The sequence below is a fragment of the Mesoplodon bidens genome (assembly GCF_964165515.1).
Source record: "Mesoplodon bidens genome assembly, chromosome: 7".
Taxonomy (NCBI): Eukaryota; Metazoa; Chordata; class Mammalia; order Artiodactyla; family Ziphiidae; genus Mesoplodon; species Mesoplodon bidens.
Window position 1 is genome coordinate 36,705,479 of NC_138164.1, and position 20,997 is coordinate 36,726,475.

The following is a 20,997-nucleotide window of genomic DNA, read 5'->3' on the forward strand; positions in this document are numbered from 1 at the left end:
GAGTTAAGCCGGTTTGGTCATACATGGCCCTTAGGTTCTTTTTGATAAATAACAGTAGCCGGTAAAGAAGTTTGGGGCAGGTGAGGGGTAACTGCTCCCGCACCTCCCTGCCTGGGTGTAAGGAAAGCAAGTCTCAGAGCAAATTCTAGCCCCACAAAGACTTTGAGTAAACACACCTTCCCCAGTAAAGGGACCCCATCGATCAGCCTGTTCTGTAAGTTTGATGAAGTCCCCCCTCCGGCCATCATCTTGCAGGGAAGCGTCCCTCAAGACAGCCACGACAGGTTCACAGAGGCAGCCGGAGTCACCCCTAGAGATGGCATCAGACGCCAGAACTCTAAGCTGAGACTGGACAGGGGCCCAGTTAGGGTCAGACCCCGAGGCCCTCCCTGGGGACACAGGCCAGTCAGTACCTTCCTCCAGTGAGAGCCGATTTCTTGAGGAATATGAAAACAGATGAAATCTTCCTCCTGAAAACTCAGTTTCCAAATTGAGATGCGCATTCAGTGTAAAATTAACCCCAGATTTCAAAGGCTTCACGCCTCGAAGAAAAAGAATATAAAATATCTCCATATTTTTTATAGATTACGTGTTCAAATGATGCTTTTTAATGTATGGGGTTAAATAAAATTGATCATTAAAAATTCCTCTCTTCTTTTTACCTTTTTCACGTGACTACTAGAAAATTGAAAATTGCATTCTGTAGCTCCCATTATTTCTCTATCAGGCACTGCTGCTGTAGTCAGTTAGGACTTTGCTGCTCAGGATCCAAGAGAGTCAGATGGGGGCAGTGAGCTTCAAATAAAAGTTTTCTAATCATGGACCTAGTTGGGGAGGTGGAGGGAGAGAAAATGGGCAGCTGCTGAAGTTCCAGGCCCTTCTGTTCCTCGCGCCCCAGGGAACACTGTGGCCAGGGCTGCTCATTCAACACACAAGGCTGTGCATTCTCTGGGCACCACAGGCCATCAGCTATGTCCACTAGAGGTTCTGGGGTCCACAAAGAGGTTTGAGACCTGGCTGGGGGGCAGGAATCTTTGACTCTAAAATGCATAAATAAAAAATACAGAAGCAAAATGAATAAATGATGAATGTCCACAAACATGACAGTGAGTGCTTCATTCATCATTAATGTTAAGACTCATGAAAGTTCCATCACCACTGAGAACAATTTGTTCAGCTTCTCACTTCACAGGAAGATAAGAATGTGCAGTGACTGTCCAGAAACCATAGTCACCTGGAAATTTAAAATACGCTGCTTGGGCCCAAGTGATCTCACACGTAGAATTATAGAAATCTTTACAAACGTTTCTACACCAATAAAAAGAAATGTATTCAGTGTTGATGTGAGTGAATTGCGAGATGTCTGATGTGATACAGAGTGGGGTCCCCAAACACAATGCCATACTCCCTGAAAGTCATATCAAAAGGCCTTGTAATACTGGGGTAAATAAGAAAAAATATAGGAAAGCTTAAATGGCTGTCAAGTGGATCCTAGTTAAACACGTTTGGCACACTTGTACAATGGACCCCAATGCTACCCTTGAAAAGAACCCAGTACAGCCTCAAATACTGACATGGGAAGATGTTTTTGATATTGTTAGCTGAAAAGTAAGCTGGATAAGAATCTCTGACATGTAAATGCATTTTTGTTTATTGAAAAGATATGGCTGCAATAAAACAAACATAGCTAATGTTTAGGGCTAAATGCTCTACGTGAGGGGTCAGCAAACTTTTCCTGTAAAGAGCCAGATAGTAAATACTGTAGTACTTGTGGGTCACATGGTCTCTGCTGCAACTACTCAGCTCTGCCTTTGTAGCTGGGAAGCAGCCATAAATAATATGTAAATGATCACTGTGGCTATGTTGCAATAAAACTTTATTTACAAACATAGGCAGAATTCCAGATGTGGCCGCAGGGCCATAGTTTGCCAAGCCCTGCTCTATATCATTATTCTATTTAATCTCCAGATAGCCCTTTATAACAGAGACTATCAGGGATCCTGAATTATGTATGTGGAAACGAAGGCTTAGAGAGAGCAAATGACTTGCCCAAGGTCCTCAGCTCTTATGCAGCATAGAAAAAAGTCTGGAAAGAGACACACCACAGTGCATCAGTGCAGTTAACGCTGGGGAAGAGAAATGAGGCAGCTCTTACCCTTTCCAGTCCTCCTGTAATGCTTTCAGTGCATAAGTCTCATGAATGTGAAGGTTAATCTGAAAATATTCTTTAAGACTTTGGGGAAACTCACTGTCTCCTCTGCATTCTCTGTTGACCTTGTGTGTTAGTGTGGACCAACGCCGCGGAACTGTCGGAACAATCAGTGGCCGAGGAAAGTCCTGGGACAGGGCCCTACAGAGAAATTTTTGTGGACCAGGACCTGTCCCAGCACAATAAGGTGAGGGGTCTTGGGGAAGCACAGAGCTACAGCAGCAAGAGGGACCATGGAGAGATTGCCACTGCCTCTTGTTCTCTGTGTCTCAAGGACTGTCCCTTTTTCCTACTTCCAAGAAACCACCTCTTCCTCCCAAGACATTCAGCCAGGTTTGGCCACTGCTCATTTTATCCCAAATAACATCTACAACTACAAGGTACTGAGCACCTACTGTGTGCTGGGCCATGTCCTGTGCACTTGACATTTATTAGCTCGTTAATCTTCACCATCTTCAAAAAAGATTGCATCACCCTCACTTTGCAGATGAGGAAACTGAATCTCAGAGAGGTTCAGTAATGTGTTCAAGGCTGCCCAGTGCAAGGAGCAGTGTTAGGATTCAAACCGAGGTCTGGTTAGCTTCTCAGTGGGTACTTCTAACTCCCACACAGTAATCACTTGGTCAACCTTCAGTGATGGAACAGTGATGCAAAAACACGTTCCTTGCAGAAGGACGTGAGCCCTGAAGTCAGGGAGGCGTGGGCGGAGAGACTCGTTAAAGAACCAGAGAGGTTTAAAGCAGGGATGCGAGCAGAACAGGTGGATTCAAGCCATCCTGGGAAGGGCCCAGGTCAATTTCTCCCCACTTAGACACAACTCGAAAGTTACTCTAAAAGAAGGAGTCTATAATATCTCACAGGGCCAGGGCCTGCTCCTGCAGCAATTCTCAGAGTTTGTGAGGAGCAGACCTACCTGGCGTTCTTGTCAGACACGGAAATCCAAACCTTCAGGAGGCAGGGGGTTCCAACCCAGGCATCCTGGGACCAGACTCTGAAAAATGTTGCAGAAAGGCGAGAAGCCACACTCAGATTCTGTATTTATCGCTGTGTAACAAGCCATCCCAAAACTTAGCGGCTTCCAACAGCAATTCATTATTCCCCAGAATCTATGGGTTGACCTGGAAGGTTCCTTTGCTCGTGTCCCCTGGCCTCACTCATGCGGCCTCAGTAAGCCGCTGGCTTGGCCAGGCTGGTGGTCGGTCTCCATTGGCCTCCTTCCCACATCTAGGGCCTCAGCCAGGACGCCTGGACTGGTGCGCCCCTTTGTGCATGTGGCTTTTCATCACAGCACAGTGGTCTCGGGGTTCCCAGGGGGCCAGAGCAGAAGCTGCACAGCCTGTAAGAACTTGCCTGGAGATCATGCAGCATCACTTCCACTCCATTCCATTGGTTAAAGCTAGTCACGGGGCCAGCCCAGACTAGAGGGTGGGGAAATAGACTGGATGGCAAAACTGCAAAGTATTTGTAGCCATTTCCCAACCTGCCTCAATTTTAACTTGGAAATATAGTGCAACCACTATAATTTTTTCTATTTATAGAAAATTTTTATAAGCCATTTATAATTTTTTCTATTTATAATAGAAATAATTCTTTCTCTTGATAAGTCGTTTATACCCTGACTTGCCAGGACTCCTTCAAGTGACAATAAACAAATTAGCTTGAGGGGGAGCATTGATTAGCTCATCTTATTGGACAATTTAAAGGGCCACTAGCTTCAGGTATGGCTAGATCCAGGAGCTTGAATAATGTCATCAGAACACCTCCCCACTACCAACTTCTCCCCTCTGTTTCCCTCAGTGTCTGGCTTTCTTCATAAGGCTGGCTTTGTGTGTTAGAAAAGACAAACTCAGGCAAACAAGCCTACATGATCCAAAAGAAGGCAAGATCCTCTCCCTCTGTAATCGATGTGTGAAATCTCTGATTGACCAGCTTGGGCCACATGCACATGGGGAGGTGGGACAGGAAGGAGCAGGGCACATGACTGACAGTCCTACCCAGACCAAATGGAAGGAGGAACACTCCCTCCAAGAAGGGCAAGGGGACCCTCAGCAGGAAAGCAGAACCCACAGCTGTCCACTGCCCTCTGCAAACTTCTTATATTCCAGCACTGGCACGGGGCCTGGCACTTAGTTGCTGCCCGATGAATGTTTGTTGCATGAAAAATGAATAAGCACCTGGCTGATCATAACAGGGTGAAACAGGGAAAACTGCCCAGGAGTAGGGAATATGTCTGATGCTCTCTCTTGAAGTTTTGCCACCAACTTTCACAAGGACCCAAAGGAAGGCCCCTGGCAGCAGCTGGCAATGTCAGACAGGCTTTCTCGTGAGCGAGACCCTGTCCTTCCCCAGGTCACGGAGCTAGCAGGTCGTGAGGCTGACTGCACGGCTCTCCTGGGAATGAGCTGGCCCAGAAATTGCCCGTTTACCTCCTCCCGTGACTGCTTTGGAAAAGGCCTCTGGGGAATTTCTTCTTCTTCTTCTACAGTTTTTCTGACATTTTATTGATAACGTCTGGTGAGAAGTTTGGGGGAAATTTTTTTTCCTTTTTTGGAAAACCTAACCAATTCTTTGGCTGCAGAGCTTTTTCACTGGAGAGATGGAGGACAGGGTGAATTATACCTGTGGGTACAGTCTACCAGCAATTTTGTTTTTCCAGCCGAAAGTTTACATGAGCCCATGCAAATAAATCACTATTCCTGTCTCATTTACTTTCCAGATTGAGTTACCTGGAAAAAATTCATACATGAATAGCCAAAAGAGGCAGGAAATATTAGAAGAGAGGAAAAGGAAAACAAATAGTTAAGAATGTTTTAAGTTAAAACAAATAACCCTCATTATAGGCAGAATGTGGTCAAACAGAATGTTGTTTTCCTAACTACCTTTCCTAGGTCCCCGGTGTGCTAGGCTGAATATTATAAATGAAAACACTCTAAGTAAACTTTCTAGCAACAAAAGTTCCCAAGTGGGATGGTTGTTCTTAATATGAAAGTCTAATTCTCGGGGAAAGGAAAGTTTCCGTACCTGTGAGGTATAGACATCCATTACAGGAGTGTATATACAAGTACATCATTTTAACCCAATTCTTGTCTCTATGAGATTTTCCAAGTGACAGAGATAGCCTTGAAAGTCTGCTTTTTCCCTCCCTGCCTGCCCTCACCTTCCCAAAGAATGATACCATATTTTTCCTGTCTTTCTTTAAATGGGCTCAGCCTTACACCCAGACCCACACCTAGTAAATTTCCCATCTGGCCTCCACCCAGGATGAAATAATTCTGCTGCTGGGAAAAGAAGTCAGCCGTCTCTCCGATTTTGAACTTGAATCTAAATACAAAGACACCGTGATAGCAAGCCTGCAGAACCAAGTGGCCAACCTGAGCCAGAAGCTGTTGGAAACAGCTGCCTCCAGGCAGAAGGAGAGGGTGAGCCCGCCCAAGTTTCATGTTCTGCATGAAGAGGACGATGCCCAACAGAGAGAGATCCAGAGCTTGAAAAACCAGGTAGGGCTCAGAGACAAGTGGGTCGGGGCCTTGGGTCACAGCACAGGGTGACAGCTCTCAGGTAGAGCCTGGAGGGAGCCACCCGGGTAGTTAGAAATGGGCAGTGAGCACAGCATGGTGAGGAGTACAGTTCCAGGGAGTGCAGGGTTGGCAAGTTTCTAGCCTTGTAAGAACAATATTAGATTTCATTAAGTGCCTACCATGTTCAGGCCCCGGTGCAGGTGCTTTGGGTGCATTAGCTTATTTATTTATTTATTTTATTTATTTATTTTATTTATTTATTTATGGCTGCATTGGGTCTTCGTTGCTGTGCACGGGCTTTCTCTAGTTGCAGTGAGCAGGGTCTACTCTTCACTGTGGTGCATGGGCTTCTCATTGCAGTGGCTTCTCTTGCTGCAGACCATGGGCTCTAGGCACGTGGGCTTCAGTAGTTGCAGCATGAGGGCTTCAGTAGCTGTGGCTCGCGGACTCTAGAGTGCAGGCTCAGTAGTTGTGGCCCACGGGCATAGTTTCTCCACAGCATGTGGGATCTTCCTGGACCAGGGCTCGAACTCCTGTCCCCTGCATTGGCAGGCGGATTCTTAACCACTGCACCATGAGGGAAGTCCCCTCATCAGCTATTTAAACCTCAGTCTTCTGGCAGATGCCATTCTACAGATGAGGAGACTGAGGCACGCTCAGAGATGCCCAGGAGCTTGTTACAGCTTGCACAGCAAGTGAGAGGCGGTGATGTGACTTGGGCTCAGCTCTGCCACCTTGTACACCTCATGCTTTCACACCCACTTTGCATTTCCACCCAAGTCCTGTCGCTTCAGTGACCACTTCTCACACCCACCCGGACCCAGCCAGAAAGAGCTGGAGATGGGGAGAAGGAACCCCACAGTGTTCCAAACACTGAGGCCTTTATCAAACCCTGAAGGCAGCTGCTGGTTCATTTATAGGGAATTTCACCAAAAATTCTCCACCCAGAATGTCTGGATTTACCAGTCAACTTCCTTCCTCCTGAAACTAAATCCAAAAGAAAAAAATTTTTTTTTTAAGTTTTAAAGAACTACTTTAAAATTGGCCCCTGATCTTGTACATAAATTATATCTCAACAAAGTTGATAAAAAAGCAATAGGTCATTGATGAATTTTGGCCTCAGTGCATAATTCTGCTTAAAACCGTAGTCAGATTTGGTTCAACATGGCGGAGTAGACGGACATGCTCTCACTCCCTCTTTCGAGAACACTGGAATCACAACTAACTGCTGAACAATCTTCGACAGGAAGACACTGGAACTCACCAAAAAAGATACCCCACATGCAAAGACAAAGGAGAAGGCGCACTGAGACAGTAGGAGGGGCGCAATCCCAATAAAATCAAATCCCATCACTGCTGGGTGGGTGACTCACAAACTGGAGAACACTTATACCACAGAAGTCCACCCACTGGAGTGAAGGTTCTGAGCCCCACGTCGGGCTTCCCAACCTGGGGGTCCAGCAATGGGAGGAGGAATTCCTAGAGACTCAGACTTTGAAGGCTAGTGGGATTTGATTGCAGGACTTTGGCAGGACTGGGGGAAAGAGCGATTCCACTCTTGGAGGGCACACACAAAGTAATGTGTGCATTGGGACCCAGGGGAAGGAGCAGTGACCCCCATAGGAGACTGAACCAGATCTACCTGCTAGTGTTGGTGGGTCTCCTGCAGAGGCAGGGGACAGCTGTGGCTCACCAAGGGACAAGGGCACTGGCAGCAGAAGTTCTGGGAAGTATTCCTTGGCATGAGCCCTCCCAGAGTCTGCCATTAGCTCCACCAAAGAGCCTGGGTAGGCTCCAGTGTTGGGTCGCTTCAGGCCAAACAACTAACAGGGAGGGAACCCAGACCCACCCATCAGCAGACAAGCAGATTAAAGTTTTACTGAGCTCTGCCTACCAATGCCACAGCCAGCTCTACCCACCACCAGTCCCTCCTATCAGGAAACTTCCACAAGCCTCTTAGATAGCCTCATCCACCAGAGGGCAGACAGCAGCAACAAGAAGAACTACAATCCTGCAGCTTGTGGAACAAAAACAATATTCACAGAAAGACAGAAAAGATGAAAAGGCAGAGGGCTATGTAACAGATGAAGGAACAAGGTAAAACCCCAGAAAACAACTAAATGAAATGGAGATAGGCAACCTTCCAGAAAAAGAATTCAGAATAATGATAGTGAAGATGATCCTGGACCTCAGAAAAAGAATGGAGGCAAAGATCGAGAAGATGCAAGAAATGTTTAACAAAGATCTAGAAGAATTCAAGAACAAACAAACAGAGATGAACAATACAATAACTGAAAAAAAAACACACACTAGAAGGAATCAATAGAATAACTGAGGCAAAAGAACGGATAAGTGACCTGGAAGACAGAATGGTGGAATTCACTGCTGCAGAACAGAATAAAGAAAAAAGAATGAAAAGAAATGAAGACAGCTTAAGAGACCTCTGGGACAACATTAAACACAACAACGTTCACATTATACGGGTCCCAGAAGGAGAAGAGAGAGAGAAAGGACCCGAGAAGATATTGAAGAGATTATAGTCAAAAACTTCCCTAACATCGGAAAGGAAATAGCCACCCAAGTCCAGGAAGCACAGAGAGTCCCATACAGGATAAACCCAAGGAGAAACACACCGAGACACATAGTAATCAACTTGGCAAAAATTAAAGAAAAATTATTGAGAGCAGCAAGGGAAAAATGACAAATAACATACAAGGGAACTCCCAGAAGGTTAACAGCTGATTTCTCAGCAGAAACTCTACAAGCCAGAAGGGAGTGGCATGATATACTTAAAGTGATGAAAGGGAAGAACCTACAACCAAGATTACTCTACCCAGCAAGGATCTCATTGAGATTCGATGGAGAAATCAAAAGCTTGACAGACAAGCAAAAGCTAAGAGAATTGAGCACCACCAAACCAGCTCTACAACAAATGTTAAAGGAACTTCTCTAAGTGGGAAACACAAGAGAAGAAAAGGACCTACAAAAACAAACCCAAAACAATTAAGAAAATGGTCATAGAAACATACATATCGATAATTACCTTAAACGTGAATGGATCAAATGCTCCAACCAAAAGACACAGGGTTGCTGAAAGGATACAAAAACAAGACCCATCTATATGCTGTCTCCAGGCGACCCACTTCAGACCTAGGGACACATACAGACTGAAAGTGAGGGGATGGAAAAAGATATTCCATGCAAATGGAAATCAAAGGAAAGCTGGAGTAGCAATACTCATATCAGGTAAAATACACTTTAAAATAAAGAATGTTACAAGAGACAAGGAAGGACACTACGTAATGATCAAGGGATCAATCCAAGAGGAAGATATAACAATTATAAATATATATGCACCCAGCATAGGAGCACCTCAATACATAAGGCAATCGCTAACAGCTCTAAAAGAGGAAATCAACAGTAACACAATAATAGTGGGGGACTTGAACACCTCACTTACACCAATGGACAGATCATCCAAAGAGAAAATTAATAAGGAAACACAAGCTTTAAATGACACAATAGACCAGATAGATTTAATTGATATTTGTAGGACATTCCATCCTAAAACAGCAGATTACACTTTCTTCTCAAGTGCGCACGGAACATTTTCCAGGATAGATCACGTCTTGGGTCACAAATCAAGCCTCAGTAAATTTAAGAAAATTAAAATCATATCAAGCATCTTTTCTGACCACAACGCTATGAGATTAGAAATGAATTACAGGGAAAAAACCGTAAAAAACAGAAACACATAGAGGCTAAACAGTACGTTACTAAATAACCAAGAGATCACTGAAGAAATCAAAGAGGAAATCAAAAAATACCTTGAGACAAATGACAATGAAAACACGACGATCCAAAACATATGGGATGCAGCAAAAGCATCCCATAGTTCTAAGAGGGATGTTCATAGCTATACAGGCCTACCTCAAGAAACAAGAAAATTCTCAAATAAACAATCTAAACAAACGTTACACCTAAAGGAACTAGAGAAAGAAGAACAAACAAACCCCAAAGTTAGCAGAAGGAAAGAAATCATAAAGATCAGAGCAGAAATAAATGAAATAGAAACAAAGAAAACAATAGCAAAGATCAATAAAACTAAAAGCTGGTTCTTTGAGAAGTTAAACAAAATTGATAAACCATTAGCCAGACTCATCAAGAAAAAGAGGGAGAGGACTCAAATCAATAAAATTAGAAAGGAAAAAGAAGTTACAACAGACACCGCAGAAATACAAAGCATCCTAAGAGACAACTACAAGCAACTCTATGCCAATAAAATGGACAACCTGGAAGACATGAACAAATTCTTAGAAAGTTATAACCTTTCAAGTCTGAACCAGGAAGAAATAGAAAATATGAACAGACCAATCACAAGTAATGAAATTGAAACTGTGATTAAAAATCTTCCAACAAACAGAAGTCCAGGACCAGAAGGCTTCACAGGTGAATGCTATCAAACATTTAGAGACGGGCTAACACCCATCTTTCTCAAACTCTTCCAAAAAATTGCAGAGGAAGGAACACTCCCAAACTCATTCTCTGAGGCCACCATCACCCTGATACCAAAACCAGACAAAGATACTACAAAAACAGAAAATTACAGACCAATATCACTGATGAATATAGATGCAAAAATCCTCAACAAAATACTAGCAAACAGAATCCAACAACACATTAAAAGGATCATACACCATGATCAAGTGGGATTTATCCCAAAGAGGCAAGGATTCTTCAATATATGCAAATCAATCAATGTGATACACCATATTAACAAATTGAAAAAGAAAAACCATATGATCATCTCAATGGATGCAGAAAAAGCTTTTGACAAAATTCAACTCTGATTTATGATAAAAACTCTCCAGAAAGTGGGCATAGAGGGAACCTACTTCACCATAGTAAAGGCCATATATGACAAAGCCACAGCAAACATCATTCTCAATGGTGAAAAACTGAAAGCATTTCCTCTAAGATCAGGAACAAGACAAGGATGTCCACTGTCACTACTATTCTTCAACATAGTTTTGGAAGTCCTAGCCACAGCAATCAGTGAAGAAAAAGCAATAAAAGGAATCCAAATTGAAAAAGAAGAAGTAAAACTGTCACTGTTTGCAGATGACAGGATACTCTACAGAGAGAATCCTAAAGATGCCACCAGAAATCTACGAGAGCTAATCAATGAACTTGGTAAAGTTGCAGGACACAAAATGAATGCACAGAAATCTCTTGCATTCCTATACACTAATGATGAAAAATCTGAAAGAGAAATTAAGGAAACACTCTCATGTACCACTGCAACCAAAAAATACAATACCTAGGAATAAACCTACCTAGGGAGACAAAGACCTGTATGCAGAACACTGTAAGACACTGATGAAAGCAATTAAAGATGATAGCAACAGATGGAGAGATATACCATGTTCTTGGATTGGAAGCATCAATATTGTGAAAATGACTCTACTGCCCAAAGCAATCTACAGATTCAATGCAATCCCTATCAAATTACCAATGGCATTTTTTAGAGAACTAGAACAAAAAAGCTTAAAATTTGTGTGGAGACACAAAAGACCCCGAATAGCCAAAGCAGTCTTGAGGGAAAAAAACGGAGCTGGAGGAATCAGACTCCCTAACTTCAGCCTATACTACAAAGCCACAGTAATCAAGACAATATGGTACTGGCACAAAAACAGAAATATAGGTCAATGGAACAGAATAGAAAGCCCAGAGATAAACCCACACACCTATGGTCAACTAATCTATGACAAAGGAGTCAAGGATATACAGTGGAGAAAAGAGAGTCTCTTCAATAAGTGGTGATGGGAAAACTGGACAGCTACATGTAAAAGAATGAAATTAGAACACTCCCTAACGCCATACACAAAAATAATCTCAAAATGGATTAGAGACCTAAATGTAAGACCAGACACTCTAAAATTCTTAGAGGAAAACACAGGAAGAACACTCTTTGACATAAATCACAGCAAGATATTTTTTGATCCACTTCCTAGAGTAATGGAAATAAATACAAAAATAAACAAATGGGACCTAATGAAACTTCAAAGCTTTTGCACAGCAAAGGAAACCATAAACAGGATGAAAAGACAACCCTCAGACTGGGGGAAAATATTTGCAAAGGAAGCAACTGACAAATGATTAATTTCCAAAATATATAAAGAGCTCATGCAGCTCAATATTAAAAAAACAAACAACCCAATCCAAAAATGTGCAGAATACCTAAATAGACGTTTCTCCAAAGAAGATATACCGCTGGCCAAGAAGCACATGAAAAGCTGCTCAACATCATTAATTATTAGAGAAATGCAAATCAAAACTGCAATGAGGTATCACCTCACACCAGTTAGAATGGGCATCATCAGACAATCTACAAACAACAAACGCTGGAGAAGGTGTGGAGAAAAGGGGGACCCTCTTGCACTGTTGGTGGGAATGTAAATTGATACAGCCACTATGGAGAACAGTATGGAGGTTCCTTAAAAAACTAAAAATAGAATTACCATAGGACCCAGCAATCCCACAACTGGGCATATACCCAGAGAAAACCATAATTCAAAAAGCCACATGCACCCCAATGTTCATTGCAGTACTATTTACAATAGCCAGATCATGGAAGCAACCTAAATGCCCATCGACGGACGAATAGTTAAAGAGGAAGTGGTACATATATACAATGGAATATTACTCAGCCATAAAAAGGAACAAAATTGGGTCATTTGTAGAGACGTGGATGCATCTAGAGACTGCCATACAGAGTGAAGTAAGTCAGAAAGAGAAGAACAAATATCCTATATTAACGCATATATGTGGAACCTAGAAAAATGGTAAAGATGAACCAGTTTGCAGAGCAGAAATTGAGACACACATGTAGAGAACAAACGTATGGACACCAAGGGGGGAAAGCGGCAGGGGGTGGGGGTGGTGGTATGATGAATTGAGAGATTGGGATTTACATGTATACACTGATGTGTATAAAATGGGTGACTAATAAGAAAAATATAAATAAATAAATAAACATTTTAAAAAAGGAGAGAGGAAAACAAAAACCGTAGTCAGTGCTTGGGGGCCTTTGTTCTCTTGTTCTCTGTTTGCTGTCTTTCCCTCTGTAACCGATTCTAGGTACACAGTTTCAATCCTAGAAATGGTGCTCTAGAAAGGACTCAGATTGTGTATGGTGAACCTAGGAGATTCTAGCAGGAAACTGTAAGCTCCATGAAGGCAAAGGTTGGGCCCAGTAACCTTCTAGAACTCTGTTAGGATCGTGTCTCTTTGTTTGTTCTTTATTCATGCATCCATCCATCCGTCCATTAATCCAAAGAAATATTTTGGGGGGCCTATCCCGTGCCATGCCCTCTTCCAGGCTCTGAGAATTCAGCAGAGAACAAGACAGACATGATCCTTCCCCCTGTTATGCTCTAGTGAGGGAGACAGAATAAACAAGTCAACAAATACATGCTCTAATATTTAAATGAACTAATGACTCTCCTTCAAACCTGGTTTTGAAAAAACAAGGAAAGTAACAGGTCCTGTAGGAATTATTAGTGCAAACAGCTACCTTGACATGTAGCTGACACATTAATGAGCATCTTTTTCTTGAACTGAACCCAATTTTGCTGAAATATTCCTTTCAGTTATTCTCCCATTTCAGAGCTTTCCTGAGAAAATGACATGTCTTTCTCAGGTACATGGATGAGGCTGAATTATTCCCACATACCTTTTTTATTTTTGGCCATACCACGCGGCTTGCAGGATCTTAGTTCCCTGACCAGGGATCAAACCCAGGCCTCCAGCAGTGGAAGCACAGAGTCCTAACCACTGGACTGCCAGGCAATTCCCCACATACCTTTTTTAAAATAATTGAAATATATTTGACATAGAATATTATATAATTTCCACATATCTTTGAATATCAGCCGGTCCCAATTTGAGTTTTATTTAAAGTGGCTGCCGATATCTGGGGGAAAAAAATGTTTTTTTTACAAAGAAATTATCTAGAAATAATTACACTGATGCATCATGCTCTTGCCTCCCCTACCCCTGGAGCTTCACTTATAACTGAAGAAGAATATTTTATAGCAAGGCATATGTGAACCAGAGGCTCGATTCATTTGAACTCAAATCGAGTTTCATCCACTGACATTTTAGTTTCTTAACTATTCTACTGCCTTCAGGGCATTCCACCAGAAGTGTAAGCCACATGGCAGGTTGATTTATGGTTCTGATTACTTTATGTGTTTTCCCTGGTCCCCGAAGGTGTGTGCATAATGATTTGCTCTCAGAGATCTTCGATCTGCTACAGTATCACTAGAAAATTCTTACCTCCATGTGCTCTTATACGCCTGTGGTAATTAGAAGCCAAATTATCATCCTGAAACAATCACTCCTCCTAGCACTCTTAACTTTCTTATGATTCAGTGCCCATTTTATTACACAGCTTAACAGACATTAAACATCTTGGAATTTATGCCATTACAAACAATATGGATATTTATTTTGATAGTAAAATTATCAAAGAGGTTTGAAGACTCTTTGGAGTTTTCCAGCAATCTGAAATCCTAAAACTCTGACACTCAGATTGAAATATTTTAAATCTGTCAAAACCACTGGAATCTTAGAGGGGAACGTATGTTTTCCCTCCCGGAAGTTTGTCTCTGTGTGTTCTATCTCTGGTATCTTGCAAATAAAAGCATTAAGCTGAGAAGAGCTTACAAACACTTTCAGTGTTCCAAGGACCTTTTATGGAAAAGTGGTATTTCCCCCCAACAGAGAAAAGTAAAATGTGAAAGAATTTTTTTACTCAAAGTTTCCAAAGCACAAACATGCAAAAGTATAGCCTTGGGGAGAGTGGGGGTCAGAGTGGCCTGTGTCCCCTCAACTTCTAGCATAGACCCCCCCCCAAAAATGTCTCAGGTGCCCCAGGGAAAAAGTAAGTATAACTGCCCCAAATTCCTAGACTCTGAACCATGATGGTGCATGAAACGAGTCGGAAAACGTGTGAGACCTTGACGCTTCTGTTAATTCTACCAGAGTAATAATGACAAGATTTCCAAGGACACAAACCAAGACCAAAGGCTGTGATCGCCATCTGGTGGCCATATCAGCACACCCGAACTCCATTACCTGGGCATGCCCACCACCTCCCCCCAATCTTTTTTTTTTTTTTTTTTAGTGTGCTGCCTGCAACCTGGTCTGATGATAAACAGGGAAATTCCTGTATTTCTTCTTTTGGAGGGATCATTTTTATTTAAGATACTGAGTCTCTATTTACTCTTATAACAGTTATTTTTAATTTAATGCACGTTTTTAAGTTTAAAAAGGGAGCTGCTTCTACGAAAAATGCTAAGAAATTATAGTGGGGCTAGCCAAGAGACATGGGAAAAATGGTGAAAGTGGTATATGAATGACTGAAGTTTAGGAACTCTCTTCGGGTGGGGTTGCCAGATAAAGTAAGGACACCCAGTTAAATTTGAATTTTAGAATTTCGTTTTAGTGTGTGTCCCAAATATTGCATGGGACACATTTGCACTGAAATATTATTCATTATCTGAAATCCTATTTTAAGTGAACATCCTTTTTTTCCTCCCCTAAATCTGGCAACCTTACCTTAGGAGAACAAAGAAATTGCACCCAGAACTTCCCTGGTGGCACAGTGGTTAGGAATCCGCCTGCCAGTGCAGGGGACACGGGCCCGAGCCCTGGTCCAGGAAGATCCCACATGCCGTGGAACATCTAAGCCCGTGTGCCACAACTACTGAGCCCTCGTGCCACAACTACTGAAGCCCGTGCGCCTAGAGCCCATGCTCTGCAACAAGAGAAGGCGCTGCAATAAGCCTATGCACCGCAACAAAGACCCAACGCAGCCAAAAATAAATAAATAAATAAATAAAATTTATTTTTAAAAAAAGAAAAGAAATTACATCCTTCTCCTTGTCACTTCCGTTTTGATCTATCAAAACAAGCTAGTGGGGCTTCCCTGGTGGTGCAGTGGTTCACAGTCCGCCTGCCGATGCAGGGGACGCAGGTTCGTGCCCCGGTCCGGGAAGATCCCACATGCTGCGGAGCGGCTGGGCCCGTGGGCCATGACCACTAAGCCTGCACGTCCGGAGCCTGTGCTCCGCAATGGGAGAGGCCACAACAGTGAGAAGCCCGCGTACAGCCAAAAAAAAAAAAACAAAAACAAAACAACAAGGTAGTTCTTGTCCTGTCTACGGATTGCGTGGCATTTATGCCCCCAATAAACGTGTCCCTGTGGAGTACTGAGGCCTGACATCTGAAAAATCACAGGGCAAAGGCCCACAGTGCACCTTGAGGTGGGGAAGTCCGGGCCACTCAGAACAAGCAGTCTGGCCACATCAAACCGAGAGGGAGGGTGTTCCCAGCCCAGCTCTCTTTCCCAACCTCTCAGGTACCTGCTCTGTGGAGGCCGAGGCCTGGCAGCTACTCTCGGGCCCTTACCAACGTTGCATTTGATGGAGAGCCTTCCACACCCCACGTGTAGACCTAGACCCCTGGAGGGGAGACCGCCCTTGAGGGGTCTCTGAGCCATGGACTTAGAGGGTGCTCACAGCAGCCATAGATAGAGCCGGCCTGTGGTGCTCCCACCCACGATTCCTGTATTTCCTGTTTTTTTTTTTTTTTTTTTTTGTGGTACACATGCCTCTCACTGTTGTGGCCTCTCCCATTGCGGAGCACAGGCTCCGGACGCGCAGGCTCGGCGGCCACGGCCCACAGACCCAGCCGCACCGCGGCATGTTGGATCTTCCAGGAACGGGGCACGAACCCGCGTCCCCTGCATCGGCAGGCGGACTCTCACCCACTGCGTCACCAGGGACGCCCCTGTATTTGCGCTTAATAACAACCACACTGGCATTTAAGTGAGCCTGGCAAGGCTTACAAATGCACACATAAAGATTACCAACTACCTTCCCCAGAGACGGACGAGGGAAGCTGAAGCTAAAACACCCTGTGAGGGCTTCCCTGGTGGCGCAGTGGTTGAGAGTCCACCTGCCAATGCAGGGGACACGGGTTCGTGCCCCGGTCCGGGAAGATCCCATATGCCGCGGAGCGGCTCTGCCCGTGAGCCATGGCCGCTGAGCCTGCGCGACCGGAGCCTGTGCTCCGCAATGGGAGAGGCCACAACAGTGAGAGGCCCGCGTACTGCAAAAAAACCCAAAATAAACCCAAAACAAAAGAAAAAAAACACCGCGTGGGTAGTCAGAGGAGAGGACCGTCACAGCTCATCCCCCTGTGCCGTGTGCCAGGCATGATCTGATCACTTGTACACATGCTAACTTACTAAAATACTTCTAACAATCCTATCAGGTTGGGACTACCATCACCCCGCGTACAGACAGAACAAAAGGAAACAGAATATGGTGTCCTCCTTGTGTTCACAAAGCCCGTTAACTGGCAGAGACAGGACTTGAAGGCCACAGTCTGGCTCCCGAGTCCATGTCATGCCTTACAGCCTCCAACTTCTCACACTCATTCCTAGAGCCACCTGGGAAGGAGGAACCAGGCAACTAAAGACTGGGTTTGAATCAGACTCCACGTCTGACCAGCCGCGTGATCCCGAGCAGGGGGCCTAACCTCTCTGAGTCTCAACCTGGCTCCCTTGCAAAATGGGCACATTAATGGGAACGTCAGCCTTCAGCAACGCTATGACGAGTATCAGTGTAGTATGTGTGAACGGGCTCTGTAAACTCTGGAGTGTTCTGTGAGGTATAAACTACCCTCTATTCTCATTAGAGGGAATTCATTTCATAACCTGCTCCCGGCTCTTGAACTTGGCTGTGCATCCAGTCAGTGCTGGATGATCTGGAACCAACAGCTGGTCTATTTATGGCTGAAAACCCACAGGTCATAGGAAGACAGCAGCACCGGAGCCCCTGGGTGGCCACAAAGATAAGGTTTGTGTCTCGAGGACCGATGACATGGTGGTCACTGAAGGAACAGGCCCCTCCTGCCCCTTCCACTAGTGACAACTGAAAACCTTGGTTTCCCCAACACCCCGATCCAAGATCAACCCGACTCTTTGCCCAACGTTGGAGAAGTACTGGCGTGTCCTGCAGGCCTGGCTGGCCCCCTCTGACTGTGTGTTGCCTCTTTCCACAGATCAGTGCCCTACAGCAAGGCTACAACCAGGTGCTGTGCCAGAACCTGTCTGAGAGAAACTTAGAAATCACCTCCCTGAAGCACGAGGCCGAGAACTTAAGGAGGGAGGCCGCCATCACGTCAGGTGAGGCCCTTCTGCATTCAGGCCCCAGAGCTTCTGCCCTCCCCCTGCAGACATCACCAGTCAACCAGCACACCTGTGCCCGTGACCTGGGTGCAGCCTCAGGGATCACCCGTGTCGGTGCATTAGAGTTCTCCCTCAGTGGAGGTTTCTTGCCACCCATCCGAGGGCAGGGCCTGGTAAATATTTGAGAGAATGGTATCTCTTGGCTACAAGGTCTCCTGAGCACTGGCCCCACCAGGGAGAACACAGGTCGCCTTGTGGCTTGGGTGGTTCCACAAAGCAGCCTGAGTGCAAACTAGAGCGTGGACAAAATGGGGTCACTCCTTTAAGGCACCCATGGTCTCACCCATTTCAGCCGAGTGCACTTGGGCCCAAGGGAAACCATTTTCTAATTTGATCAGAGGTGGTTCCCTGATAAAGGGCTTGGGTTGGGAGAGGGGCAGCCAACGCACAGCTGTGGCTGAGCTTTGATTCCCTGGATTCCTTCATTGCTTCCACATGTTTCTTGAGCTTCTACTAGGTGTCAGGCCCCGTTCCAGGCTCTGGGGAGGGAGAGCCAAGCAAGACAGTCAGATTCCTGTACTCACAGATTCGGGAGGGGGTGACAGACAATAAAAGTAAATGGATGAATAAACAAGCCCACTTCAGAGAGCAGTGGTGCTGTGGAGAAAATAAACTGTGTGTCGTGGTGGCCAGCGCTTCAAGGGAGGAGGCCAAGGGGGACCAGCTTAGTGGGTGTGCAACCATGGAACTCAGGTGGGACTTGAACCCGTGGGCTGGGACTCAAACCCAGTCAGAACCCACTATCTTTTAATCGAGACCACTCATCTGGCCTCGGGACTTAATAAAGCTCAGGTTCTTTATGTCTCATCGCAGAAAGAATCCAGTGAGAGACAAAGTAAGAAGTGGATTTCTTTAGAGAGAAACACACTCCACAGACAGAGTGTGGGCCATCTCAGAAGGCTAGAGACCCCCAAATATGGGGCGGTTAGTTTTTATGGGCTGGGTAATTTTATAGGCTAATGAGTGGGAGGATTGGGACAACTCTAATATTTTGGGGAAGGGGCAGGGATTTCCAGGAATTGGGCCAACACCCACTTTTTTTTTTTTTTTTTCCTGTACGCGGGCCTCTCGCTGTTGTGGCCTCTCCCGTTACGGAGCACAGGCTCTGGACGCACAGGCTCAGTGGCCATGGCTCACGGGCCCAGCTGCTCCGTGGCATGTGGGATCTTCCCGGACCGGGGCACGAACCCGTGTCCCCTGCATCGGCAGGCGGACTCTCAACCACCGCGCCACCAGGGAAGCCCCACCACCCACTTTTTGACCTTTATGGTCAGCCTCGGAACAGTCCTGGTGCTGGTGCGTGTGTCATTTTGCTAATGTATTACAATAAGCCTGTAATGAGGCTCCAGTTCCCCAGGAAGTCGAATCTTACGCCCCCTTGGACCTAGCCGATTCTAACCAGTTTATGTTGTATCCTCCACGGCTATGTCCTTCTTTTAGAGAGGACCTGTTTCAGGTGGGCAAGGACAATCCAAGGGCAAGCGAGTCTGCGTGGAGTGAACAGGGGATTGTGGGGCTGGGCAGGGTCGGGGGTCTGGGTTTTTATTGCAAGGGTGTTGGGAATCCAGTGGAGGTTTTTAAGCAGAAACTGACATGTCTAGAGACCTGAAGAGGATGGGACCGCTCACAGACGAGGGGAGGGAGAGAAGCAGGTGACAGGGCGGAGGCAGTGAGCCTCGGAGGGGCACATCACTCTGAAAGCAGCCGGCGCGTAACAGGAAACATGCCCACAGCTGTAGAAGCCAGGCATAGCATTGAGTCGCACGTGAATCCCCATCTCTGTATGAATCTGTGCTTTTCTTCTGCCTCACTCTGCAACTTAATGACACCCACACCCACCCCCTGCTGCCCCCAGGTCTCTACTTATGCTCCTCCCTCACTTGGGATGTCCTCAGATATTTTCTGAGCACCTCCCCCAGGCTAGGTGCTGTTCTGGGCACCAGGAATGGAAGGATGAACTCGCTGGTCCTCACCTTCCTCCCATATGTCAGCCAGTGAAACCTCATCCAAGCATCGAGCCTGTCTCAGATCCCACCTTCTCCGATCAGGGAGTCGGACAGACCTGGGTTGTGATAACGCTTGAGATGGGCTGGACCCACTCAAAGTGTGGCAAGCCCCAGAGGAATTTCCAAGTAACTGAACTGTGTCCTGGAGGCAAAGCTCATTTTTAAACTGAAATTCTGGAGCATTTTGTGCTTTATTTCATAGACATTCTTGATTGATACCTACCACTAAAACTGGGCCTGATGTTCTTTCAAGAAAAGAACCGTAGGAGATAACCCAATACCACTGCATTTATGCACCCTTCTTCCCACTTTTATTCAAAATGATACTACAATGCAAGAGGGAAGAGATATGGGGAGATATGTATATGCATAACTGATGCACTTGGTTATAAAGCAGAAACTAACACACCATTGTAAAGCAATTATACTCCAATAAAGATGTTAAAAAAAATGATGCTACAGTAATGGAGTAGTTATCTATTGCTGCATAACAAGTTACCCCAAAATGTAATGGATAAAACCCCAACCAATATTTATTATCTCACCCAGTATCTGTAGTTCAGGAATTTGAGCGGGGGGTGACTTAGTTCTCACGAGTTGCAGTCAAGATGTCGGCTGGGGCATCAGTCATGTCATCTAAAGCCTCGGGGGGAGCCAGAGGATCCCCCTTCCGAATGGCTGCTCATGTGGCTATTGGCTGGAGGCCTTAGTCCCTCAGCCCACATGCTTCTCTCTAGGGCTGCTTGAGTGTCCTCACGACACAGCAGTTGGATTCCCCTGGAGTGAGTGATTCGAGAGAGAGCAAAGAGGAGCCCACAGTGTCTTTTATGACACAGCCTGGGAGGAAACAGTCCGTCATTTCCACAGTATCATATTGGTTACCCATGGCAGCCCTATTCAGGGTGGGAGGGGCTACACAGGGCATGAATTCTAGGTGGTAGG

The 20,997-nt window shown here is 45.2% G+C and overlaps 1 protein-coding gene across 1 annotated transcript in view; it reads left to right on the forward strand.

Annotated features, from left to right (window-relative positions):
* Positions 1-20,997, forward strand: part of LOC308620757 (forkhead-associated domain-containing protein 1-like) — a gene marked incomplete at both ends in the record, with an annotated part of 109,292 nt that overhangs the window by 44,901 nt on the left and 43,394 nt on the right. Inside the window, 3 exons of the mRNA XM_081240669.1 lie at positions 2,287-2,396; positions 5,470-5,706; positions 17,863-17,986. Coding sequence (XP_081096795.1) covers positions 2,287-2,396; positions 5,470-5,706; positions 17,863-17,986 — 471 coding nt within the window. The remainder of the gene's footprint in view (positions 1-2,286; positions 2,397-5,469; positions 5,707-17,862; positions 17,987-20,997) is intronic.